Consider the following 21,023-nt stretch of genomic DNA (forward strand, 5'->3'; position numbering starts at 1 on the left):
TTGATCCAGTGATCCCACTTCTGGGAATATACCCTAAGAATCCTGAAACACCAATCAGAAAGAAATGTATACACATTCATAGCAGCATTATTTATAACAGCCAAGAAGTGGAAACAGTCCAAGTGCCCATCAGAAGATGAATGAATAAAAAAGATGTGGCACACATTTATGCAATGGAATACTATGCCATTATAATAGAGAAGGAACCCTTAGTCTTTGTGACAGCATGGATGGATCTGGAGATTATTTCGTTAAATAAAATAAGCCAGTCAGAGAATGATAAATATCACATGATCCCACTTATATGTAGAGTATAATCAACAAAACAGGTCCAGAGGCTTGGATGCATGGAACAGATGAATAGATTTCGAGGGAAAAGCATTGGAGAGGACAGGAAGAGAGTAACCAAATAACTTATATGCATCTTTGCATAGCCCATGGACACACACAATAATGTGGTAAAGGCCTGAGGTGGGTAAGGGTAGAAAAGTGGGGGATACCTCTAATATTGTCAACCAAAAAGAAAACCACAACCAAATTGTTAAAAAACAGGAGAGATACCATTAAAAATGCACAAAGGGGGCCTCATTATTATTTACAACTGTGGGCCTCACAAAATGAGATAACATTTCAAAATACTCTAAAATATGGCTTAAAAAAAAAAAAATTTTTCTTTACCTAACATTTTCTTCTTTAATCTTAAGGAAAAGGATAACCGAACCTCTCACAAAATCTTAACTTTTCCTGAATATTGATAGTAAACTTAATAGTAAGAAAAAATCCATTTTATTGATATAAGTAGTATTTTGGGGTAACTTAACATTTGTAAAAATTTACATAAAATGGAAACAAAAATAATGTAAATAAAAGTACAGTGACAGCGCTGGCAGGTGTGACTCAGTTGTTTGGGCACTGTCCTGTGCACCAGAAGGTTGTTGCTTAGATTCCCAGTTGGGAACCTGGGCTCAGTATGTATTGTATGGAAAAGGCAGTTGACTGATGCTTCACTCTCACATCAATGTTTCTCTCTCTCCCTTTTCCTTCCTCTTTAAAAAAAAAATCAATAAAAACATTTAAAAAAAAAGAGTACAGTGATATACATTAAATCCTAAATCATAAAACTTAGTTATTGCTGAACTTACTCTATATGAGAAAACAAAACATTCCTTATACATAAAAGTATTTCTCTTTCTTTCTTTCTTTCTTTCTTTTTTTTTTTTTTGTGGTGGTACATGTCCCTAGTGGAAACTGAACCCGGGACTCTCTGGTCCACAGGGCGCTGCTCAACCTCTGAGCCAAACTGGCCAGGGGAATAACAGTATTTCTTAGACAAACTTATAAAGTCACTTAGTACTTTAAAATTAAAAAGTTACCTATATACATCTATCTGTACATCATACTCCTCCATACTGAATTAAAATAACTAACTAGAGACAGTCTTAGATAATATTTTTCAAACAAAAAGATGACCAGACACCAATAAAAGTTTATGGATGAAAGTTTCGTACCAATTAGACCCCCTGGAGCAGCATATTGAAGATCATTTTGTTCTGCAAAGAGTGATACAATTTTGGAAAAGATTGGTCTACACATAAGGTTTCCTTCACTATCTTTGGAAACAATACCAGGTCTCACTTCTATCTCCTGGCCCACCTGAAACATATAAGTAAGTAATTAAAATACTTGGAACAATACAATTACTATTTATGGATAAATAGTTGTAATCGGTAGATTGTTACAGGGAAAAGAAATTTCTACTTGAAACAGTAATTTCAAGCATTACTTTAAAAAGGATGAAAATAGAAAGACAGTATAAAGTGACAACCACTCGAATATTAACCAATCACCTTAAAAAATCTACAACTTTGATGAGACATACTGAACTATAAAATAGTAAACAAAACTATATATACACAAAAGCTAGTTTTTAATCTTACTTTATTATACTTTTGTTCTGGTTAAAGAGTTTAAAAATCAGTTTACCTTTAATACTCCTTTTAAAATACTGCCACCAGCCACACCACCATTAAGGTCATCAACCTCACAGCCAGGCTTATTGACATCAAAAGACCTAATAACTGAGAAGGGAATAGGGAAAAAGGGGAGGAAACCATGAAGCTCATCCTGTTATTTTAATTAGAGAAATATTTATTCAATTATATTTTCTACAAGAGTAACCACTTAAGATCTATATCTTAGAGCTGAGTTTTTGGGGAAATATTCCAATGCTTATTGTAGTCTTAATTAGAGAGGAAAATTGAAAACAGTAATCATTACATGATATGGTTATGCTCTACTTATACTATGAAGTACAATGTAATTATTATAAAAAAACATAAATACTGTATGCATGTAATCATGTGAAGGGATGACTGTTCTAGTCCAAGCTATTCCGGCTCTATTCATGTTGAGTTCTCACCCATAGCCTCAGATAACTCAGAATATGACAATTTGAAGGCAGGGCCTTTAAAAGATAATTGAGTCCTGACCATTGTGGTTCAGTGGTTAGAGCATCAGCCTGTGCACTAAAGGGTCACTGATCTGATTCGCAGTTAAGGGCATGTACCTGGGTTGCAGGTTCGATCCAAGTCCCAATCAGTGAGTGTGTGGGAAGCAACCAATGTGTCTCTCTCACATCAATGTTTCTCTCTCTCTGTCTCTCTTTCCATCTCCCTCCCTCTCTTTTACTCTAAAAATCAATGAAAAAAAAGGTCCTTGGGTGAGGATTCACTCACATACACACACACGTGCGCAAGAAATACCATGTAAAGACAAAACATCACATGGCCTCCTGCAAGCCAAAAGAGGCCTCTGGAGAAATCCAATCTGCCAACACCCTGATCTTAAGTTTCCATAACTGTAATGAAATAAAGTTGTTGTTTAAAATACCCATAATGTGGTATTTTATGGCAAACAAATGCAGTGACTCTAAATACTATTAAGAAAAAAATTATTTTCCAGGGTACAATACAACTTTCATTTAAAATGCAATGTACAGATAAATATATGTTTATATAATTACATAAACAAAAAGAGCTACAGGAAAACATGTTTGCAACAGTGTTGTAGGACAAAAATTTTTCTTTATAAACATCTAATGTGACTTCTGTATTAAAAATTTATTTTGGCCCTGGCCACTTTGGCTCAGAGGTTAGAGCGTCGGCCTGCGGTCCGGAGAGACCCGGGTTCGGTTCCCACTAAGGGCGCATACTTCGGTTGCAGTTTGTCCCTGGTCCTGGTTGGTCGTGCGGGTGGCAGCCACTCGATGTGTCCCTTCACGTCGATGTTTCTCTCTCTCTCTCCCTTCCTCTCTCTCTCCCTCCCACTCTAGCTGTACAAAAAATGGAAAAATATCCTCGGGTGAAGATAAAAAAAAAAAAATTTATTTTGAAAACTACAAAATAATTCAAGGACTATGTAACCTTAAGGAAAACAGTGATTCTTAAGAGATTTGCATCATAATCATCCAATAAAACATTTCCCATAAAAACACACAGTAGTCCCACCCTGACCAGTGGGTTCAGCAATTAGAATGGACCAAAGAGTCTTGGGTTCGATTCCAGTCAAGGGCACGTACCTCAGTTGTGGTTCCAGCCCCGGCTAGAAGGGTTGTGCAAGAGGCAACCAATCAGTGTGTCTTTCTCATAGCTCTCTCTCTCCTTCCCTCCCTCCTACTCTATCTGAAGATGAATGCAAAAATATCCTCAGGTGAGATTTAAAAACAGAAAATAAAAAACACAGTACTCTTAGATGAAAATCTAAAAAAACTGAAGGTTGGTTTGAAAAAGGCTCTGACAAACTTGCTTTTAAGAATCCCAAAATAAGGATAATGAAACAAAGAGCTGGTTTTTCTAAAAGATAAACAAGATTAATGGACACTTAGACAGACTCACCAAGAAACAAAGAGAGAGAACCCACATACACAAAATCAGAAATGAAAGAGAAGTAACAACTGACACCACAAAAATACAAAAGATCGTTAACAACTACTATGAACAATTATATGCCAACAAATTCACCAATCTAAGCGAAAATTGCTAGAAACACAGTCTCCCAAAATTGGACCCGGAAAAGAGAGAAAACTTGAACAGACCAGTAATAACTAAGGAAGATGTAATCAAGACTCTCCCAGCATATAAAAGCCCAGGCCCAGATGGCTTCACGGGGGAGTTTTACCGAACATTCAAAGAAGAACTAATACCCATTCTCCTCAAACTATTTCAAAAAATTCAAGAAGGAAGAAGACTTCCAAACTTGTTTTAGGAAGCCAGCATAATTCTAATTCCAAAACCAGAAAAAGATATGTAGAAAGAAAACTACAGGCCGATATCCCTGATGAACACAGATGCCAAAATCCTGAACAAAATACTAGCAAATCGGATCCAGCAATACACTAAAAAAATTATCCTCCATGACCAAGTGGGATTCATCCCAGGGGTGGCAAGGCAGGTACAATATTTGCAAATCAATAAGAGTGATACACCACATAAATAAAATGAAGAATAAAAACCACACGATCAGATCAACAGATGCCGAAAAAGCCTCTGACAAAATCTAGCATCCATTTTTGATAACAACGCTCACCAATGTGGGAATAGAGAAATCATATCTTGACATAATAAAAGCCATAATATATTAAAGATCTACAGCCAACATCATACTCAATGAGTTAAAACTAAAAGCATTTCCCTTAAGAACAGGAACAAGGCAAGGATGCCCACTTTCGCCACTCTTATTTAACATAGTAATGGAAGTCTTAGCCACAGCAATCAGACAGGAAGAAAAAATAAAAGGGATCCCAATTGGAAAGGAGGAAGTGAAACTGTCATTATTTGCAGATGACATGATACTATACAGAGAAAATACCAAAGAGTCCATCAAAAGTTTACTAGACTTAACAAATGAATTTGGCAAAGTAGCAGAATACAAAATTAACATCAAGAAATCGATGGCATTCTTATACACCAATGATGAACTCACAGAAAGAGAAACTAAAAAAACAATCCCACTTACCACTGCGGCAAAAAAAATTACGATACCTAGGAATAAACTTAACCAAAGAAATAAAGGACCTATTCGCAGAAAACTACTGGGCAATGAAAAAAGAAATAGAGAAAGATATAAAAAGTGGAAACACAAAACTTGTTCATGGATCACAAGAATCAATATCATTAAAATGTCCATACTACCCAAAGCAATCTATAGCAATCCTCATCAAAATTCCAACGATATACTTCACAGAACTAGAACAAATACATCAAAAGTTCCTATGAAACCCAAAAAGACCTTAAATAGCCACAGCATTATTGAAAAAGAGGAACAAAATAGGAGGGATCGCATGACAAGATTTCAGGTTATAGTACAAAGCCACTGTAATCAAAACAGCCTGGTACTGGCACAAGAACAGGCATATGGACCAATGGAACAGAACACAGAACCCATAAATGGACCAGGCAATATGCTCATTTAATATTTAACAGTGGAGTAAAGACAGCCTCTTTAATAAATGGTGTTGGGAAAATTGGACAGCTACATGCAAAAAAAAAAAAAAAATGAAACCATCAATTTACACCATATACAAGAATAAACTCAAAATGAATAAAATGTGACTCAAGAATACATTAAAACCCTAGAAGAAACTGTAGGCAACAGAATTTCAGACATTATACACAGCAGAACTTTCACTGACACATCACCTAAGGCAACAGAAACAAAGGAGAAAATGAACACATGGGACTACATCAAATTCAAAAGCTTCTGCACAGCAAAACGTACAATCATCAAAATGGAAAGGCAACACACTGTATGGGAGAGCATCATTGCCAATGATATAACAGATAAAGGGCTAATTTCCAATATATAGAGAGTGCTCATACAACTCAACAGAAGGGAGACAAAGAATACAATTAATAAATGGGCAGAGGAACGAAATAGACATCTCTCCAAACAGGACATACAAATGGCTAAGAGACATATGAAGAAATGCTCAACATCACTAATCATCAGAGAAATGCAAACAACGAGGTATCACCCCATACCTGTCAAAATGACCGCCATCATCAAATCATCAAACAAGTGTTGGCGAGGGTGTGGAGAAAAGGGGACTCTAGTACACTGTTGGTGGGAATGCAGACTGATGCAGCCACTATGGAAAACAATATAGTGTTACCTCAAAAAAGTAAAAATTGAACTTCCATTTGACCCAGTGATCCCACTTCTAGGAAGGAATATACCCTAAGAAGCCTGAAACACCAATCAGAAAGAATTTATGTACCCCCATATTCATAGCAGCACTATTTACAATAAGATCTGGAAACAGCCCAAATGTCCATCAGTAGACGAATGGATAAAAAAGCTGTGGTACATACACACAATAGAGTATTATGCAGCTGTAAGAAAGACAGATCCTCATATCCTCTGAGACAACATGGAGGGATTTGGAAAGTGTCATCCTAAGCAAAACAAGCCAAAGAGAGAAAGACAAGTATCATATGATGTCACTTATTTGTGGAATATAATGAACATAACAGTCTGAGTAATGGGTTAGTCCCAGAGACTTGGAAGTGGGGTACAGACTGACAATCCCCAGAAGAGGGGGTGGTGGGGGAAAAGATAAACCACAGAACTTATATGCATGTATGTATGAACAATGGACAAGGACAACAAAGCTGGGGATAGGGTGAGGAGGAAGAGGGAAGGGGAAAAAAAAAGAAACATCTGTAACAAAAATAAATATATTAATTTAAAAAAAAAATAAAGAATCCCAAAGCAGTCTCAAAGTAGTCTGGCCGGTGTGGCTCAAAGGTTAAGCATCGACCCATGCAGCAAGAGGTCACTGGTTCAATTCCTGGCCAGGACATATGCCCAAATTTTGGGCTCAATCACCTCTAGGAGGCAGCAGCCAATTGATGTTCTCTCTTATTGATGTTTCTCACTCTCTCTCTCTCTCTCCCTCCCTTTCATTTCCTCTCTCTCTAAAATCAATAAAGAAAAAAAAAAAAGAAGAATTTCAAACTAGCTTGGCCGGTGTGGCTCAGTGGCTGAGTGTCAACCCATGCACCAAGAGGTCGCTATTTGGTTCGATTCCGGATCAGGGCACATGCCCAGGTTGTGGGCCAGATCCCCAGTAGGGGGCATGCAGGAGGCAGCCCATTGATGTTCTCTCTCATCCATGTTTCTCTCTCTCTTTCTCCTTCTCTCTAAAATCAATACAGATGGTGGGACCTGGAGAGTATTACCGTTAAGTGAAATAAGAGAAAGACAAATATCACATGGTCTCACTTATTTGTGGAATATAATGAACAAAACAAGCTGATGAACAAAACAGACCAAGAGACACAGAAGCAGGGTACAAACTGACAAATCTAGATGAGGAGGGTTGAAGGGAGAGAAGGAAGAGATAAACCAAAAAACTTATATGCATGTATGTGTAACCATGAACAAAGACAATGCCAGGGGTGGGAGACTGGATTGGGAGGAGGGTGTCAATGGGGAAAAAGAAGAAACATTTGTAACAAAAATATTGGTACTGAAAAATTAGGATAAAAGAAACATAAAAATCATTTGCATATTAGTCCTAAAATTCTGTTTCTGATTAAAACATTCTCTCTCATTAAGAATATTTTATGCTGATTCACTCTGCCTCCACTTTCAAATCCTCGGTAGGCAGCTGCTCCTGTCCCAGTGCAGGAACCTTCTGCTCCCCGTTGTCCCTGCACTGCTCGGGTTTGGTCATCCACCTTCATGTCCACTCACACTCTCTCACACACTAACCCTCCCTCTGGTCCTGCCCGCTGCCATCTTCTCAATATTAATTTCTTGATTTTATTTCTTCCTTGTATGTCCTTGGTTATATTTAGCATTCACTAGTAAAAATGTAAAATTCTTAGTAAAAAGAGGGAAAGGGAAAATAAAAAGAATACTTTATGCCTTTCCAGCGGTTGACAACCTTGCCACGACAATATGCCTCTTACTAAGGATTTCCTTTATCCCTCTCCAGAAGAGAAGAGGAAACACAAGAAAATGATCCAAGTGCAGAGCCCCGATTCCTACTTCATGGATGTGAGATGCCCAGGGTGCTACAAAATCACCACCGTCTTCAGCCATGCACAAATAGTTTGTTCCACTGTTCCACTGTTCTCTCTCAGCCAAAAGGAGGAAAAGCAAGGCTTACAGAAGGATGGTCCTTCCCAATAAACACATTTTGGATAACATAAATAAAAAATACTTTATTACTGCAATCTTGATCACACAGTATATCATAAACAACAAAAAAAAGTTAATGTTCATATTTTATTCAGGATTCTGTTTCTCATCCAATTTTCCACTGCCAAAACAACCCTGAAATTTATCTTTTTTTTTATCCTCTCCTGAGGACATTTTTCCATTTTTCATTCAGATAGAGTTGGGAAGAGAGAGAGAGAGAGAGAGAGATATTTGCGTGAAAGGGAGTGGCTGCCTCCCGCAGGACCCAACCAGGGCTGGGGACACACTGCAACCAATGTCAGCTCCCTGGACCATAAGCTGACACTTTTAACTGATGAGCCAAACCGGCCAGGGCGAATTTATCTTAATATACACAATTTCATTTTTCACTAGGTTCAAAATGACATGTTCATGTTGTGCTTGGTTTTCATAAACTCATTCTCTATTTTAAAATTTAAAAAGGTATCTTAAGATTGTAGTATATATTATCACCTAAGTGCAAAGATACACCTTTATAAGTAAATCAACAATGTGGGAAGAGTCAACAACTGAAAGTCAGTACGTTAAAGAACTTACCAATTAGTCGTGGTTCTGAGGTAAAGTCTCTTAAAGGTACTGGAATTTTCTTTACAATATACTCACAGACAACTTCAATATTATATTTCAACTGAGCTGAAATTGGAATAATGGAAGCTCCTTCTGCCACTGTTCCTATACAACAAAATTCAGAAAAATAAAAATTCTACAAATTGTGCTGCACATGTTACATAAAATAACTTAAGACTATTAAAACAGCAACATATAAAAAGTAATTGTTCTGTTTCGAAAGATTACAATATTTTGTGTTTCCTTCTAAAATTGAACACTCTAAAGTTAGATTAATATTTATAATAAAATAAAACTGTTAAAAAAATAAATATTTGCATTACTAGGAAAAAATTTTGATAGCTCAAAAGATTTCCAATAAAGTACCTGATACCCCAATACACATCAAGAGAAAATTACAGACCCACTGCTAATCAAAAATTCCTACCAAACACAAATTTGCTTTTTATGAATTAAAAGTCAAACAAGTTAGTCCACGAAGTTGACCAAACTGAAAAAAAGATCTTATGTTGTACACTTTCTTTTCTACACCATGTAATGTAGCGAACAGAGCCAGTATTTCTAACAACTAAAATAAAAAAACAAGACACTGTATACATGAAAGAACTCATCGCTGGTTTCAGTTCTGGAAATAGGCAGACATTGAGAAGATTCAAAATAATTAGAAAGCAAAAAATATGTCGTATTCACTTCACTATCATTGGTAAGATATTATAAACATCTAATTGGCACTCGCTTTGGTAGTACATATACTAAAAATGAAACAGTAAAGAGAAGATTAGCGTGCACACTATGAAAAGGATGAAATGCACATTTGTGACGTTTTCCACATATTTATTATCTGATAAAAAATTTGTTATATTGTACTTTTAAAAAGCAATGTTTTTAAAAACCAATGCAACTGTTAATGTTAGTAGAATATAACTTTTCTAGGTAATATGGTTTTTGTGTTCAGAAACATTTCACTCCTATCAAATGGCTAAAAGCAAGAAAGCTGTTAAGTAGTTCAGAGAAATAATAGGGTTTACAACTCATAAATCCAGTCTAACGTTTTCTGGATTAACTCTGACCAGTTTGTCTCAGTGGTAGAGCGATGGAGCAAATAGAAGGGTCTCAGGCTTGATTACCAGTCAAGGGCATGTACCTGGGTTGCCAATCATTGTGTCCCTCTCACATCCATGTTTCTCTCTCTTTCCCTCCTTCCCTCCCTCACTATCTAAAAATCAATGGTAAAATATCTACATTAACAAAACAAAAAAGATTAAATGCCTCTCAAAGTGATTCTTACATTTATTAAATATTATACCTTCTTACCTTGTACAAATGCAAGAATCTGTTCATCCTGTTCTTTAGCCTGACTTTCTTTTACTAAATCTATTTTATTTTGTAGAATCAAAATATGTTTCAGTTTCATAATTTCTATGGCAGCCAGGTGTTCAGAAGTCTGAGGTTGAGGACAAGATTCATTACCAGCTATATCGATGATGAAAAATAAAAAATAAATTAAATAAGACGTGTAATAAAAATTAGCTGGTATCTATTTAATAGAATTTTTTTTGGCTTTTAAAAAAAAATCTTTACAGTTGAAAGTATTTCAGATGTTTCTTCTGTTTTCACCATTGACACCCTACTCCCCACTCCTGTTCTCTCTGCCTTCACCACACTGTTGTCTTGTGCCCATTGGTTATGCATATATTCATATAAGTTCTTTGTTTTATCTTTCACCTCCTAGCCCCTTTCCCTCTGAGGTTTGTCAATCCGTTCCCTACTTTCATGTCTCTGGATCTATTCTGTTCATCAGCTTATTTTTGTTCATTATATTCCACAAAGAAGTAATTTCATGTGATACTTGTCTTCTCTGCCTGGCTCTAATAAATTTTGGATGTCTTTCTCAAAGCCCTGGTTACCACTACCAAGTGTTGTTTTTTTTTATGTCCTTTATACTCCATCTTGGTGGATTCTCCCAGTCTTTTAAACTCCTATTCCTAGTCCTGAGCACAATGCTAAGAATAATGAAATGTGGCCTCTTTCAAGTCTACTCACAGCTTTTATTCAGGCATAACACATATTCTTCTGGTTTATCCAGTCTTTAGGATTCAATGTCACTTCATTATCATTGGTAATGATTCTGGCCCTGTCCAGCTCCACAATATTTCTGGCACTGTCCAGCTCCACAATATTTCAGAGGGAAAGTTGCTTAATATAATCTAATTTATAATTACTCAAGCCTAAGAATGTAGATCACAAAGATGGCCCCTAATGATCCCCATTCACATCCTTGTGAAATGCTTCCCTTTAATATGGAATAGGTCTAATAATTTAATTTCAAAGAAAAAAATACTGCAAAGTGATGAGATGTCATTTCTCAAGTTACAGAGGCTCTGGGTTCCAACTTGAAAGCTCTTTGTCTCTGTTAAAACAGGTGTTATGACAAAAGGACAGTTGGGCAATTTATGGAGGCCCATATGAGGACGAATAAATGTTTAAGCCTCCAAAGTGGAGGGACCTTTCTTCTCTCAAGTGAATATTTATAATATCATTTGTGGGCCATACAAAACTAGCAAGTTAAAAATTAGCCTGCTATATTTGGTCAGGCTAATTTGGTGAGGCATGTAATGTTAGCCAGTACAGATATTATAAGCCTTATAGGGTCCACCTGTATAAAAGCAGATTCTTCAATCCCAGATAAATCCTGACAAAACTACTGTCTGATTACTGTAACCTAAGTCCTTCGGCCAGATACAAGAAAACTCCCGTGTCACAGAAATAGTAATTAAATGTTAGCTATTCTACGTTATTAGTTTCTGCCATTCCTTGTTTTACAGTTATTTACTAACAAAGGGGAAAAACACTATCTTAAAAAAGAGTTATATAAAGAAGTATGTTTTATTTAGTACCCCAATGATTATTTTCCCCAAGTTGTAATTTGTACCATGTACAATCAAAAAAGTACAATCTGTGTAGTAAAGCATCTGGCCTGGCTCAAAAAGGATCTAGCAGTTGGCCTTGGGGTTCTTAAAGATAAACCATATACTCTCTGATAGGAAAGTCTTTACTCAGGGCAAGGCTGACTACACCAGAGTTAGTATGGCTATCATACTTGTCTTTGAATAGAGGCTAGCCGAAATAGAAAGAGCAATATGATTTTAGAGGGAGAGATTGGGAACATGAGGTCTTAGTCCTTTAGGGACCAAACCTATCAATCGAACACTCTCTCACCTATGACTATATAATGCAACCTCAATTAAAACTCTGCATACTGACACTCAGGTGAGATTCCCTGATTGGCAATGTCTAATGTGTAATGTTACATACTGAAACTGAGAGTAATCCCTGCCTCCCCAGAGAGAGGACAATAAAAAACTACATGTTTTTAACTCCTGGACTCTACCCTTTGCATCTCTTCCCTTAGCTGACTTTAACCTGCATCCTTTTTCTGTAATAAATCGTAACTGTGAGCATTCAGCTTTCAGTGAGGTCAGTCAAATGATCAAACCTAATGATGATTTGAAGAACTCACTGAACTTGTAGTGGGTGTCAGAGGTACAGGTAATCTTGTTTGAAGACAGCACCTCTAATTTTACATTTAACCCCAAACTCCATGTAACCTCCAATAACAAAATCTCTTAACTTAAATATAGCAGAAAACATAACCCTAGCTTTGAAAGCATCCATGCAGGCTTTGACTTTAGTTTTTCATACAAATGAGATCTGTATCTAGAGAAAACCACGATGTGGGTATTGCTGTGGATAGCCCAGAGATATTAAAAATTAACTACCCTCCCATACTTCTATATTAAAAATTCTGGCCCTGGCCGGTTTGGCTCAGCAGTTGGAGCATCAGACTGCGGACTAGAGAGTCCCAGATTCAGTTCCCAATAGGGGCATGTACCAAAAAAAAAAAAAAAAAAATTCTAAAGAGAAACAATAGTAAATATGCACTGTTGAATATATAACTATATATACTGCATACTACATTTGAATTCTCAAGATATCAGCTCAAGGTTCACCTGCCTTATTAGTATTTTATAGGCAGATACAGATGTTAATTTGGATGACCTGTTACTTCCCATGTATGACCAGTAAAAACCCTAGTTATCTTTAAATATTTCATCTTAGATTGACTTTGCACTGAGTTTTCAAACAAGTCTGATATTATTTACCTATCAACAGAAGAGCTGCATCCATCACTGCTGCACCATTCAGCATAGTAGCCATCAAAATATCATGGCCAGGACAATCAACAAAGGAAACATGTCTAACAATCAAGATATAACAGATTTCAGGACAATTATACTTAAATATATAGACTTCTTAAAGTTAAACCACCACAGAAGTAATTAATCTTGCTCTAAAGTAGCTATAAAGCTTGATGGTTCAAAAATTTTGAAGTCAGATTACCAGTTAAAATTAAATTATTTCAAAACCATTACAAAGCAGATAAAAATTTGCTATGAGAAAAGACTGTAAAATTATCTAAAGATAAGACTCTAGTCAACTTGGGAAAACACTCAAATCCAAGGAAAATTAAATATAAACTTTATAAAATGTATACTAATTAACTAGAGAACTGTTTAGTTTCTTACCATATTATGCTCTTCATGTATTTTTGTCCATGTTCTAGTTGGAACATTTCTTTTCTTTTTATTTATTTTATTGATTTTTAGAGAGAAAGGGAGAGGGAGAAACATTAATGAGAGAAAACATTGACTGGCCACCTCCTGCTTTCCCCTCACTGGGGATTTGGCCCACAATCTGGGCATGTGCCCTGACCGGGAATCTAACTGGCGACCTCTTGATGCACGAGTCAACGCTCAACCACTGAGCCACACTGGCTGAACAGAACATTTATTTTTTAACTGTTGGATTTTTCTGTGTTCTTTAAATATTTCAGTCCTTTATTGGAGATGTGATTTGCAACTATTGCCTATTCCTCTGTAGATTATTTTTAGAACTTTTCCCCCCACAAATATGCTTTTATTGATTTTAGGAAGAAAGAAATAGAAACATTGATGAGAGAGAAATCGACTGGCTGCCTCCTGCATGCCCCCCACTGGGGTTGTGGCCCACAAGCTGAGTATCTGCCTTGACAGGGAATCAAATCAGTGACCTCTTGGTGCATGGGTTGATGCTCAACCACTGAGCAATACCAGCTGGGTGCATTTTCTTCTAAAAGATAGCTTTAATTGATCCATTTAATACTGAAATGTGTGTATATTTTAATTATGCACTCAAAATGTATGAGAATACACAAATATCGAATAAAAAGTGTATTTTTTAAATATAAGATGCCAGGTTTAAACCTATATTTTTTTTGCCCTGGCCGTTTTGGCTCAGTGGTTACAGTCATCAGCTCTCAGACCATAGGCCAGGTTTAATTCCCAGTCAAGGGCACATACCTGGATTGCAGGTTTAATCCCTGACCCCTGTTGGGTCATGTGGGAGGCAACTAATCAATGTGTCTCTCTCATATCAATGTCTCTCTCTTTCTCCCTCCCTTCCACCCTATCTAAAAACTAACTAAAAAATATACTTGGGTGAGGATTAATAAATGTATACTATTTTTTCTTTTTGCCTATGAACATTCAATTGCTGTAGTACTGTTTGCTGAACAAAAACACCTATGCTCCACAAAACTGATTTGTTTTGTTTGTAATCAGTGGACATATATAAACAAGTCTATTTCTGAATTCTCTTAGTCTGTTGCACTGATGGAGCCATCCCATCGCCAGCCATTATTGCTGTAGCTACGTAAGTTTTCAGGTAAACCAATTTTTGCTACTTATTTTTTATATAAAATTGTTGTAGATCTAGCTCCTTCTTCCAAATAAGTTTTAATTTTATCAATACAAATAAAAAACCTTGCTGTGATTTTGATAGGTATTGCATTAAACCTATATATCAATTTGAGGAGAATAAGCCTCTTTACTACGTCGATTTTTCCAGCCTATGAACACAGTATCTCTAGATCTTCGACTTCTTTCTGAGCTGTGTAATTTTCAGAGAACAAGTTCTCTATGTGTTTTACATCTAGTATTTTATCTTTTTGAGAGATTTAATTAAGAGTATAAAATATTTTGGTGTGTATGTGTTCTCTGCTAGTATAAAGAAATGCAATTAATTTTGGTATACTGACCTGGTACCCTACAATCCAGATAAACTTAAGATTGCTGTAGGTACCTTGGAAATTCCTACGTAATCATACCATCTACAAATGCAGGTTTCTCTTTCAATTTGGAAAGACTACCTTCTTCTGTCCTATGACAGAACTTCTAGTACTAAGTGTAAGTGGGGAGAGAAGATCTTCTTTCTTTCTTTCTGAGCTTAAGACAAAACATTTATTCTTTCACCATTTTCAGTTTAGGTGAAGTTTTGTTTAACAGTTTTTTTTCAAGTTGAAAAAATTCACCTGTATTCCTAGTTATCATAGTAAAATTTTTTCGTTTACAAAAATATGGAATGTTTTTTCTATAGGAGAATAAAAATAAACAATGTGAAAGTACTAAATGTGTAGACAATACTGACTTCATCTAAAAGGCCGAGTTCATTAAAAAACAAATCCACCTAAACCACTGTACTTCCCCATCTCCATGGACTATGGAATGTTCAGAGGTTTCAGATTAATCACAAACCACCATCAACACTTCTTACACTGTTTAGCTCTTCTTCTGGGTCAAGGCATCCTCAATGTTTAACTCACCCTGGAGCAAGACTCATGGTTATATGGTCTCTCTAGTTCCCATCATTAGCCTTGCATTCCTTTCTGAATACATAGGTCTTAGAGGGATATATAACACATGGTCTGTGTGGGTGAAAGGCATGAGGAACTCATTTTGTCTTGCTGCCTTCCAGGGCTGAGTCTCTGAAAATAAATTCCCTATTAAAACTCTTTAAATCAACAAGCTGAACTTCTCTGTATCATTCTTTGGCTTCTCAGCTCCTTTGACATTTGGATGTTACTTTGCATTTTACATCCTATTTAATATTGTCAGGATATATGCATACAGAGCCCTTTCATAAAACACTAAATCAATCTTGTATCCCTATAATAAATTCCTGTTTGTTCGATACACACACACACACGTATAAACAACTTTTAGACATTGTTAAATTCTATGTGCTAACATTTTGGAGTCTATATTCATTCAAGATACTAGGCTGTAGTTTTTTCCTATTCTTTTTTTTAGGAGGAGGGGATGTTTGCTTTTGCAAACAGCGCAGATTATTTGCTCCATAAGATGAGTTGTTAACTACTTTCTCCTTTTCTATTGTTTCTGATCCACATTAGCTCTTATTTAATGTTTAAGAGCAGTCCATGTTGAAACCATCTGGGCCTGGGAGATTTCTTTCTCAAAAATTTTAAAAATACAAAATCAATTACTTTAATACAGTGGTTCTCAACCTTCCTAATGCCCCAACCCTTTAATACAGTTCCTCATGCTGTATGTGGTTGTATCTGCATGTGAGCGTACCTGCCTGGAGATGGACAGAGGAGTGGTGTCTCAGTTCTTAAGACCATCAGAAATAAGTGTTTTCCAATGGTCTTAGACGACCCCTGTGAAAAGGGTCGACCCACAAAGGGGTCGCGACCCACAGGTTGAGAACCACTGTTTTAATAGCTATAGGGCTACTTAAATTAGGTTATCTGTATTGGGATAGTTGTGGTATTATAGATTTTTGAGGAATCAGTGCATTTATCTGTGCTGTATACTTACTTGTGCAGTATTCCCTCTATTCCACTTGATATTGTCAGGGCATATACTACCTTTGCAATTCCTGTGAGTCTATAATTATTTCAAACTAAAAATGCAAAAATATAGCCTGGACAGTGTGGCTCAGTGGTTGAGCATCAACCCATGCACCAAGAGGTTGCCAGATCGATTCCCAGTCGGCACATGCCCAGTTTGTGGGCCTAATCCCCAGTGGGGAGCAAGAAGGAGGTAGTCAATTGATGTTCTCTCTCATTGATGTTTCTCTCTCTTCCTCTCCCTTTAAAATCAATAAAAAAAAGAAAAAAAGAAAAAAGATAGAACAAGAGTTGTATATAGAAAGATAGTATTACATGTGAAAATATTTATAAATTTAGGTATATTTAAAATAAAAAATTATTATGCAGCCAGGCCAGTGTGGCTCAGTGGATGGAGAGTCATCCATCACATGGACTGAGAGGTAAGGACACATATTCAGGTTTCAGGCTCCATCTCCAGTAGCAGGCATGCAGGAGGTAGCCCATGGACAATTCTCTCTCACTTCGAGGTTTCTCTCTCCCTCTCTTCCTCTTTCTTTAAAAAAAATCAATAGAAACATATTTTTAAAAATTATTATGCAACACAAAATGAATAAAATAAATTCTGAGTGATTTTGGTTTTTAAGGCTTTAAAACTTATAGAAAATAAAGTAGCTGAAGAAATTTTAGATACACTTTCATGGGAGTTAAGAGTGTGATCAGTTGAAGTAAATTAGATTACTTTAGGGAGAAAAAAAAAAAGCACACAACTATACTATCAGAATGGTAACTGTCATAACAAAGGATTTGCTAAAGAATTTCTAGCATCTTAAAAAACTAGTTGAAATGCTAACCCAGTGCACAGAAGGCAGCACTTAAAATCAAGAAAATGAAAAGACAATATGTATCAATCACCTTTTCAAAAGTTATATGTTGGTGTCCCACATGTTCTAAACCTTCCTTGGCAAATCCTAACACCCACTTATATCATATGGTGTAAGTCAGTGATCTCTTATGAAAATCAAGACATGTAATGACATACCAAAATCCAAAGTATTAAAAAGAATTAAGAATGCCTATACTTTCCTACTACCTAAGAAACAAGAAGCAATATTGCAAACAAAAGAAACCTGAAAAAACAAAACTACCAAATGTAATGACTTCATTCAGAATTTATGGCAAATCTTTATAGAAAACCTGTACATCTATATTTTAGCCTAGGTTTAAATAATTGGCTTTTAAATTTATCTTTATTATAAATATAATAATACACACCTAAAAAAGTTATTAAGCAAGTATTGCAAACTAAATTTCTTAGTCAGGAAGTGTTCTTCAAAGTGTCTTACCCATATTTAGGCAAAATGCATCTCCAACAAGCTTAGGTTTAAATTACCATTTAACAGCTCCATTAAATAGTTCAACAAGCACAAGACAAAAAAGTATGTTTAGCACAAAAATAATCACCTGACTAATTTGAAGTTTCCTTTGGTCCCGGGAATGTCTGTAGGAAACTCATCAGGTGTACTGCTTCCACAGGATCTATAGCATTCTGGCCGAGGACAACTTGTATCATCAAGTTTATAAATCTAAAAGTTTCAATGAAAAGACTGAATTTATCATCTGCATCTCTGACAATGAAAGTAAACTAGTCTCAACTTCCATAGTATATTCTGTACCTTGGCATTAGCATACCCAAGTTTGATTGTGATATTTCTTTCCAATTCATTTTTGAACCTGACAGTGTGAACTCCAGAAATAGCTTTGACAACTGTAGATTTTCCATGAGCAACATGACCAATTGTTCCTACAAAGAACAAAAATATTAATAATATGTATGTATCTAATTCTATTATTTCAGTAGTTAAAAAAAAAAAAAGCCATAACACTCTGTAAATATTGAGAAATTCACCAATCTATCATTCAGTAGACGCTACTGTTCCCAAATATCTAAACTATGTCACAAGCATGCTTGCTTACAGGAACTAAAGAGAACTGCTAATGGTTCGCCACAGTATATAAAGACAGCTCAAGCACAGAACCAGCTGGCTCTGAATTGCTCCTCCAAACCCCTCTTGAAAATTTGTCTTAATTAATATACTAAAAATCATACCCAGAAAGGAAAATGTGCATTACTAGCCACAATTTGTGTTTTGTGGCAAATGCTGGCAAGAGTGTGTGTACACCAAATCTTCTCTTTCTTAGAACTCCCCACCTGTTAATCCCACCCACCCAACTAGTTGCTTTAAAACTTCCCCAAATCCTAACTGAGGAGAGAAGATGCTTTTAGAAAATAAGGTCACCCCTTTTCATTCGCTGACCTAAAGTCTGTTCCGCTTTAGTCTTATACTACTGGTAGAAATGAATGGACAGAATCTATAACCAATAATAGTATTTTTTTGGTCTTTATAAAATTTCATCATGAACATGCATGAGCTTTCAAACATAAAAACAGAAGTTCCCAATTTTGGGGAGTCACGCTGTGGAAATGATTCCCTGTGGATTCTTATGTACTGCAAATAAATTTCACTTTGTGACCACTCTTGGTGTAAGGTCTGGTAACATGTTATTCAACTTGCTGTTAAACTCAAAAAAGATCACCTTCCTGTGAAATAAACACTAACTTAAAAATACAAAACATTTTGTATACTAAGAAACTTTCAAGTATTTTGAATGAGGTAAATATGTATGTAAATCTGACACAAAAATAAAAAGGAAATCCATGAAAATGACAAAACAATCCCATTTATAATACAGAAACTTAAATACTTTAAGGGTAGTATATGGTTTATAATTTTTTGTAAGTTCTATTGTTTGTAGAGACCCTAAAATAATGTCCAAAGTTTACATTCAATGCACTATCTTCTCTTCTAAATTACAAAGGCGCCAATTAAGAAAAATGTGTATGTAGTTAAAGCTTACACGTGAGACAAGAATTTTACAAACCCCATTTTTAGGATAATTCTAGATAGTTTATAGACCAGAACGTAAAACAAAATACTGAACATTAACTGTAATAAAAAATAAAAGAAAAAATAGTCTTGTGAAACAAGCATTTTCACCACCTAACTTTCTGCTACATGCACACCCAACATACTGCCTTTTCATTTATCTATGTCTTTGTGTCACACATATTGCATAAAAGAATGGAGCACAATGGTTTCCCAGAGAATGTAGCAGGTGTTCATCAGTGCTCCAATGTATTCATTACTTATCTGTGTCCTGCTGTAATTTTGTTACTATCTCAAGAGATTAACAATAATTGTTAGGGGGGGTACCAAGTAGGGCTTCAAGAACAGTAAAACTCTACGCGATCATTTGCTCTTACCTATGTTAATTGTGGCTTGCCTGCTGATAATTTCCTGTGAGAGAGCAGTCAACTTGGTAACATCCTGCAATAAAATATTTTAAACTACCACCAGTCAAAGAAACTAGGACTTTGCTTTCACGTTTAGCCTATCTATTAAGCTCTTCAAAACAACAAACAAACAAACAACCTTTTGTGTATCAATAGTCTTTATTCCAGAAACAATTGTAGGAGTAATCGGTCCGAAAAGGCCCCTTTATACTTACTTGCAAAGGATACACCATCACTTCCATTATAGATTTGGAACGATCAGGCCCCAAATTTTTTAATTTGCTTTGATAACAGTGTAAAACAGTCCCTTCAGGATCTTAAAGATACAAACCCTAACATATATAATTAATGTTTCTCCCAGAACTTTACAAATAAAGACCTTAAGCACATTTAACAACATTACTTTCGAGCCGACTCCTGTGGGAACTCCAGGTCATACGATTTCACACACAAATACCAAACTCGCGACAGCACTACTCTACCTCATTTCAACGCCTCCCGGGAAAACCTGTAAGCCTCAACCTGGAAAACACACCGCCTTTTCTCAGATCAAAACCTTACCAAGTTGGCCAGATCCTGATGAGAAAGATGCGGTTGCGCCAGAATCACACTAGACTCGCTCCCCGCCATCTTGCCCAGAGAGGAAGGCAGTCTTCTGGGATTGCGCCTGACCCTCCGCAGGTCCCCTAGTACTGGGAGAAAAGAGCAACAAGGCTAAAAGATGTCCAGTGCAGCAGGGCCTCAATGCTTGAACTTCTTTCGCCTTGAGTTTGTTTAGTAACTGCAGGTAGCATGACTAACAAATACGAGGCAAATTTTCGGGATTTGTTGTAAGAAACATGTTGATTATCTGTGCAGGCAACATAAGGGCAGCCCCACAAAAGGCCCCTTGCTAGGCGGATGACGTAACTGTTGCGTACTTGTGGAGGGACAGGCCAATTTCTGTTCCGGAGGGGATGACGGGAACCTGACAGTTTGGAGATTTGAGAGCCCAATGACGGGTTTATATGTTCTTCACTGATTTACATAATTTAGTAAGGAGTGGTCAGCTCACAGGCCCCTCTGTGTTAGATATTCTGACCGGAAGGGGGCTAGCTAGGCCGGCTAACCGGGCCTTAAGTATCTCGGTTG

At 36.3% G+C, this 21,023-nt stretch overlaps 1 protein-coding gene and 1 non-coding gene across 3 annotated transcripts in view; one reads left to right on the forward strand and one right to left on the reverse strand.

The window, feature by feature from the left end:
* LOC118643109 (eukaryotic translation initiation factor 2 subunit 3, X-linked-like) overlaps positions 1-20,537 on the reverse strand; it is a 72,642-nt gene extending 52,105 nt beyond the window's left edge. For both annotated transcript variants that reach the window (XM_036281014.1, XM_036281015.1), the window contains exons 1-9: positions 20,454-20,537; positions 19,863-19,926; positions 18,214-18,341; positions 18,002-18,123; positions 12,975-13,069; positions 10,126-10,284; positions 8,782-8,916; positions 1,984-2,078; positions 1,509-1,653 (exon numbers count right to left, since the gene is read on the reverse strand). In XM_036281014.1, coding sequence (XP_036136907.1) covers positions 1,509-1,653; positions 1,984-2,078; positions 8,782-8,916; positions 10,126-10,284; positions 12,975-13,069; positions 18,002-18,123; positions 18,214-18,341; positions 19,863-19,926; positions 20,454-20,522 — 1,012 coding nt within the window. In that variant the 5' untranslated portion in view covers positions 20,523-20,537. The remainder of the gene's footprint in view (positions 1-1,508; positions 1,654-1,983; positions 2,079-8,781; positions 8,917-10,125; positions 10,285-12,974; positions 13,070-18,001; positions 18,124-18,213; positions 18,342-19,862; positions 19,927-20,453) is intronic.
* LOC118643116 lies at positions 9,540-9,647 on the forward strand. The gene has a single exon (XR_004961961.1). It is a non-coding gene; the product is annotated as a U6 spliceosomal RNA (small nuclear RNA).
* Positions 20,538-21,023: the final 486 nt, after the last annotated feature.

The sequence above is a fragment of the Molossus molossus genome, unplaced genomic scaffold (assembly GCF_014108415.1).
Source record: "Molossus molossus isolate mMolMol1 unplaced genomic scaffold, mMolMol1.p scaffold_m16_p_30, whole genome shotgun sequence".
Lineage (NCBI taxonomy): Eukaryota > Metazoa > Chordata > Mammalia > Chiroptera > Molossidae > Molossus > Molossus molossus.